Below are 7,174 nucleotides of genomic sequence, written 5' to 3' on the forward strand. Positions count from 1 at the left end.
AAAATTAATAAAATTTAATAAAAAAAAAAAAAAGAAATAGCTCGTGGTTAGACAGGTCCACAGGGATGACAAGTTTCCCAGATAACTAATCCAGCAAAGCACAGAAAAGAATGAGGAATTAAGAACTAGAAATGCGATAGAAGAATAAAAAAAATATTAAATAACAGTAATGTTATATCCTTTAACACCAATTATGAATCAACCCAAAATTGCTCTAAAGTTATTTTCTACTCAGGCTTTGTTCAATTCAATGTCTACTAATACAGCTGTAGACTCAACATTTATTTCTCCATGGTTTTCCTTGAGCACATTTACACTGTAGTTTTCCCATTTATGCGTTTTACAAACATTATGCAATTTCCTTTTTAAAATTTAAAATCAAACTGTAATTTGATAATCAATTAGAACAGTTTCTAGTGGCAGATTTTTATAAGGTTTTTCTCATTGCCATTAAGTTGACTATTATCATGGGACAGGGAGCTTTCATGTTATTTTCAATCAATTCCCCAAATTCATATTATATTTTACATATTCAATATAATATAAACACGGAGGTAAAAATATTTTCCTTTACATTGTACTGTGTATATTTTTACATCTTATTCTGATTTTAATTGAGGAATCTCCAAAGATGCCAGTGTATATAAAAGAAATGTTTTCTGGGAAACCTCTAGATATAAATATTGTAATAGTTTTTGTTCTACAAAAAGAAACCCAACACAAAATAAGATAGAGTTATTTCTACTGGCGAGTCTCGGAGGACAGACTACCTAAAGACTCATTTCTTTTGATGAAAATCTCTCTTTACTGCTCTGTACAGCACAAGATCACAGGTATAATTTCAGAAAGCTGAAAATCCTTTTAAATAATACTTCCTTTAGCTTTAATTGCAAATAATTGCCTCTTTTGGGGCTAATGAGCATGACCACCACCAAATGGAATGTAATTCAGCTGGTTCATTCAGTGTAAAGGCTCTGTAAGCTGGTGACGCTGCTGAACCAGTCTCAATTTCCTAGGGTCCAATAACTGAGCAACAATAAATTTGTCATTTGAGGAAGTTTTCTAACCTATGTAAATATAAACAGAAAACCCATTATCTATTGATAAAAACAACAAGGTTGGTTAAATAAAGTTTTATGTGTTTCTGTTTCCTGTAACAGCCATCAGCTCCCTGGATCGGGAAAGTAAATAAAGCGCTTCACTTACTGAAATCAATGAGAAACCGTCCGAATCCTTGCCTTTGGTGCTGAGGCATGATCATTATGCAGGAGACATTATACTTCTGCTGGCAAAGCTTTTCCTGAGGGAAGGAGAAACAGATCAAGTATGTCAGAGCTCTGCTGAAGTGGGCAATTCCCTGTACCTGCCACTGTCCTTGTAAAATATTCCACTAAGGCGAGCCAATGTGTTAGGTTAGGATCAAACCAAATAATCCTACTGTGTTAATCAATCAAACCTCCAACTAACAACAAACCATCAATCCAAGCATGCCTCTCAATTATATCTTTGTTCTTGAAAGTCAGTATCATAAAATACAAATAGCAGAAGACAAAAAAATATACATTAAAAAAAATACAGACAGTATGGCAGAAAAGCTTTCCTTGCTCAAACAACCTGGGACATGGAGAAAATAAGACCTAGAGAGTGAGGGTAAGTTAAGACTCAGCCAGCTACTGCACTAAGTAAACTACAACTCTACAACTGCAATCTGTCTTCTGCCTCTGAGCAAATGCCCCAGTGAAACACAAATAGTGTATATGGGGGTAGCTTTTGCCCAAATACATTTCTCCTATGAATAAAAAATTAAATTAAAAGAAATCTAGAAAAAAGGATTCATTTATGAAACCAGGAAGAAAAGAAAAAAAAGATAGCAATAAATTCGAAAGCCTCTGAACAAAGGTGAGGCTAAAATATCAACAACAAGAGTCTAATCCAGCAGGAAGACTGGAAAGAGTGTGGTGGCCCACGGTGCTCTCGGTGGCTAAGGAAATATGTCCAGTTTTCTTGGGATGTGGCATCAGAGTGGCAGCATTTTGTTCAGAGTACACAGAAACTGCCAAAACCTACAGACAAGATCAGAAAAGGGCTTCTGAGGTTGTGAATTCTCTGGCCAAATATAAACCACAAATAAGTCAGACCACAAATGGTAGCAAACACATCAAAGAATTATTTCGGAACACCCAGATCTTTAATGAACCTATTTGAAAGATCACAGGAAACAGTTGTGGAAAAAACCCTACGGGGAAGAATTAAAGATCTCTTTGTGAGGAAAAGGAAAGAAAAAGTGCTCCCAACTTTCACACATCCGTGGCTCTTTTGGAGTCTGAGAAAAATGAGAGGGAAGAAATAACCTTGTCAGTTTGCCTAAGTCAAAGGACTGTCCATCACTGGATATGTACTTCAATGTTAAAGGGTCAAATAACTGCCAACTTTAGCAAAGTCAGACAAATAGATTGTTGTTGTTATGTGCCGTCGAGTCGCCTACGACTCATAGCAACCCTATGTACAACAGCCCTAAACTCCGCTCTGTCCTGTGCCAGTCGCACTGTCTCTGACACTCCCATCCCGATTATCCCAGTCACTGAATCAATCCACCTCATAGAGGGCCTTCCCCTCCTGCGCCGTCCCCCCACCCTCCCAAGCATGATGTCCCTCTCCAAGGACCGATCTCTCCTCACAACATGTCCAAAGTATGTTAGACGGAGCCTCAGAATCCTTGCCTCCAAGGAGCCACCCGGTTTAACCCTTTCCAGGACAAATCTGTTTGTTTTCCTAGCAGTCCATGGTATTCTCAATACTCTTCTCCAGCACCACAGCTCAAAGGCATCAATTCTCCTTCTATCATCCTTGGTCATTGTCCAACTCTCTGATGCATAACAAGTGATTGGGAAGACCAAAGCCTGTATCAGACGCACCTTAGTCTCCAGAGAGACACCATTGCTCTTCAGTACTTTGGAGAGGTCCCATGCCTTCATCCTTGAAACCATTCCTTTCTTTGGCTAGAACTACTCTCATCTTTAAAAATCTAATCTTGCAGTAATCTTTTTCCCCTTTAATATATTACAATTGTAGTTAGGTGCCTTTGAGTCGAGGCGACTCATAGCGACCCTATGAAACCTGAAATCTAATGCTAACCCTATATCCTCTGCCATCCTCATCATCCTCTGATACATTGGAGTCCACTGCTGAAGTCACAGTGTCAACCCACCTCTTTGCGGGTCTTCTTCTCTGACCCTCCATATTTCCAAGTATTATGTCCCTTTCCAAAGAATAGCCTCTCCTAACATTTCCAAATTATGAAAGATGAAGCTTCATTATTCATCATCCTTGCCTATATTACAATAGGCAGGTCTTAATCTATAGATAATACAACTGTTCCTTTTTCTTCTGTTTGTTGATGTGTGCTGTAAAGTTAAAACTGACTCATAGCTGACCTTCCATTGGGTTTTCAGAGGCAGTAAACTGCCCATCCATATGCAGAGCAGCTGATGGATTCAAACCACGTGTCTTTGGGATTGCAGCATATTTTCTTATAACTAGGACACCAGAGCGCCTCGATTTTGTTTAGAGTTTTCTATTATAAGACAGGTAAAGTTGCATGCACAATGATCTGTTTTGATCTCTTCTTGGTCATCCTGGCTCTTCTCTGGCTAGATTTGAATTGATTTTCTAATAACCTCAAGAATTTGGTTTTTGTGTAAACTCAAATAATAATTCATCCATATTCCAATTTACATTTTAGAATTAATTTAATTTGTATCTAGTTTTAACAGGATTTTTATTTAGGATACTTTCTGTTTTATTACAATGCCAAATAATCTTATTTTCCCAGGCCTAATAAGAAATTCTAGTAGCCATTGCTATACTGTACAAGAAAGTCTGACAAAATGAGATAGTTTAGCTTGTTGTGGGCACAAATGTTGGGCACCCTGGGGAGGAGAGACTCCAGAACAATCGGTCAGAATCACCATCAGCTACAGATGAGCCGGTTAAGCACATGCATCATCAACTCAGCAGGAAGAGGGTGGCAAGCACTAAGTTCTACACACAAACTCACAGGCATCTACCAAGTATCATTTTCTAACAGGAAAAGCAATATCAAAAGGCACCAGCCTTTCCCTGGAAGAAGGAGTGGCAATCTCCCGTGTGATTAAGTGCCTCGGAAAACCCACTGGAGGGTCAGTTATGGGTCCGTCCTGACTCACCAGCACATCATCATAACAACATAAAAGATGCTTCATACATGAATTTCCTATTCATTGTTTTACTCCATCTTAATTATGTCAAATTTTTAATCCATAAGGTACAAAGTGACATTTGTCTTTGTCATTTTATATAGGGGCAGTTTTCTAAATGTATTCTCAATTATTGATATTTTTGAGCTTGCGAGTTAATTAATGGGAACCCTGATGGTGCAGTGGTTAAGTACCTGGCTATTAACCCAACGTTAAGTGGTTCAAACTCAAAAGCCACTGTGCAGAAGATAGGTATGGTAGATTACTTCTATAAAGATTATGCCTCAGAAACCCATGAGGCAGTCCTATTCTGACCTATGGGGTTCCTAGGAGTCAATATCAACAAGAACACTGGGTTTAGCTTTTAATTTAGATTATTCATAAAAAACAGAATAATGTTACAGTTCTTACTTCGTGCCTCCCCTGCAGATCTGGATTCACCTGTGGGCCAGGGCACCTCATGCACAGTTGTCAGTGGACGCTGTGTGTTGCTATGACAGGCTGGTCACTGCACTGACTAGGCAGCAGTGGAGCTTCAAGACTCTGACGGACTACAAAGGAAAGCCTGGTGATCTACTTCCAAAAATCAGTGAAAGTCTCACTAACCACATGGCCTGCGTAACCAGGCAGTGTTTCATCCCATTATGCCCAGGATGGCCATGACGTAGGGGTGACTAGACAGCAACTAATAATACCAACATTTTGCAACATACCATCATATATATTCTATACCTGACCCTCTAGGAAAAGAATTAGCTCCTTCTAGGGAGCTCTGGTGGCCTAGTGGCAAGAAGTTGCGCTGTAATCCTGAAAGCGGGTGGTTTGAGTCCACCAGCTGTTCCACGGGAGAGGAATGGGCAATGCCTCTGAAAACCTGCCGGAGGGTCAGCTATGGGTTGGTGCTGACTCGATGGTATACAACAACAACAGGAAAAGAACACATCTAAAGTATTTTATATTATGGAAGAGAAATATTAAAACTCACTAACATTATCTAATATGAAAAAATATGCTGATGCTAGGTGCAGCTGAGATAGCTCCCACGCTTACACAGTAATATCCCACATAACAGAATGAAACATAACCCAATCCTGCAAAATCCAACAGTCTCTGCTGTGCTTCAGTGCACTGTTGTGGCCACTGGACCAATGCATTTTGTTGAGTGTGCCTCCTTTATATTGACCCTCTTCTTTACCAAGCATGACGCCCTCCTTAGAGCGTGCCCAAAGAATAAGGCAAAGTCTCACCATCTTTGCTTCTAAATAAAATTCTGTCTATGCTTATTCCAAGACTGATTTGTTCTTTTCATAGCCCATACTATATTCAATATTCTTCGTCAACATCACAATTTAAAAGCATCTGTTCTTTAGTCTAATTTTCACTTGCCTATAAGGCAACTGAAAATACTATAGCTTGAGGTAGGGTGCACCTTAGTCCTCAAAGAGGCATCTTTGCTCACCAGCATTTTAAAGAGCTCCTCTACAAGCAGATTGGCCCCATGCAAAATGTTTCATTTCTTGACTGCTGCTCCTATGGACACTGATTATAAATTCAAGTAAAATAAAATCCTTGATATTTCAGTCTTGTTTCTAAAAACCCAGGTTCATATAATTTAGTTGCTTCTGCCTAGAAGACCAGATTACCTTCTCTCCTTATATGCCATTGCAGTATATGAAACAATTCTCTGGATGCCTAAAAGGTTAAACTTATAACCTAGGAATGGTCTCCAATTCCAGTTTTACTTGACTCAATAAGAGTTATTGTTTCTCAGAAGTCTATGAGAAGAATGTAAGCAGTCATTCTGAATCACTGAAAAAGACAAGATACTCAGTATGTCAAAGTTTTCCCTATGCTAAATTCCAGAGAAATTTAGGCTTTCTAAGGGTGAGATTGCTTCAGAATTTTACATAATAGCACAGACAATAAAAGGCAAAACATATAAAGCCATCATTTTATAAGCTTGACTGTCCAAATGCCAACATTCTAGCTCACCGAGACACTGAGACTAGAGGAGCATGCAACAAACAAAAATAAGAATTCTCTTCAATGAAACATTACACTGTAACTTGCATAGGCTCTACTTAGGGGAAGAGGAAACAACCAATAGAGAAAATCTCAAAGGCTCAGTGTCCTCCCAGCAGCCGACAGAGCTTCAAGTGCATGCTGACCATTAAGGCAACAAACGGTGTGAGGCCCTCTGAGTGCTTCCTAGGCACAGTGGTTCTGTCTTTTATAACACGCTTTGACAAGAACCTGAGAGCTTTGCAAAAACATGTGTCATTTATTCAAATTATAGTCAGAAGAAAAGCCCTGTCCAAGGAACTGGGCTCTCCCAAAAACATTTGGAAAAGGAAAAGTCAGGTCATGCTGGCACGTGTCTTACCTTCGAAAAGTAGCCAACCAGATGACAGCCCTTTTCATCATTTTTTGTAAGGACATAAAAAAGGAATGGTTCAACATCATAATACAACGTTTTGTGGTCCAGGAAGAGCTTGGCTAACAAGCAAAGGTTTTGGCAATAAATTTTGCTCATATTCCCATCAACCTAGCAAAAGAAACAGACAACATTATTTAACACCAAAATGCTACTCAAAGTAAAATTGGTTCTTCTATATATTTCAGAAATGACATAATTTTATTTCCAAATTTTGAACCAAGAGATTAAAATATTCCATTCAACAAGTATATAGCTGTCATTTGTCAAATCAAACTTTCACCTTTCGTACTTTCTCTAATAAGTTACCTGAAAGAAAGGTCAAAACACTAGCAATGGGGCGAGCTCTGGTGGCCTAGTGGCAGGAAACGGCACTGCAATTCCAGAGGTGTGTGGTTCAAATCCACCAGATGCTCTGCTGAAGAAGGAGGAACAATCGCCTCCTGTACCAGTCAGATCCAATTTGACGGTACACACATAAAAAGAATAAATAATTTAAAAAAAA

At 38.9% G+C, this 7,174-nt stretch overlaps 1 protein-coding gene across 3 annotated transcripts in view; it reads right to left on the reverse strand.

The window, feature by feature from the left end:
• KAT6B (K(lysine) acetyltransferase 6B) overlaps nucleotides 1-7,174 on the reverse strand; it is a 288,543-nt gene that overhangs the window by 52,501 nt on the left and 228,868 nt on the right. For all 3 annotated transcript variants that reach the window (XM_006887508.1, XM_006887507.1, XM_006887506.1), the window contains exons 12-13: nucleotides 6,619-6,780; nucleotides 1,207-1,300 (exon numbers count right to left, since the gene is read on the reverse strand). In XM_006887508.1, coding sequence (XP_006887570.1) covers nucleotides 1,207-1,300; nucleotides 6,619-6,780 — 256 coding nt within the window. The remainder of the gene's footprint in view (nucleotides 1-1,206; nucleotides 1,301-6,618; nucleotides 6,781-7,174) is intronic.

This window comes from Elephantulus edwardii, unplaced genomic scaffold (assembly GCF_000299155.1).
Source record: "Elephantulus edwardii isolate Elephantulus edwardi_28Jun2011 unplaced genomic scaffold, EleEdw1.0 scaffold00058, whole genome shotgun sequence".
NCBI lineage: Eukaryota > Metazoa > Chordata > Mammalia > Macroscelidea > Macroscelididae > Elephantulus > Elephantulus edwardii.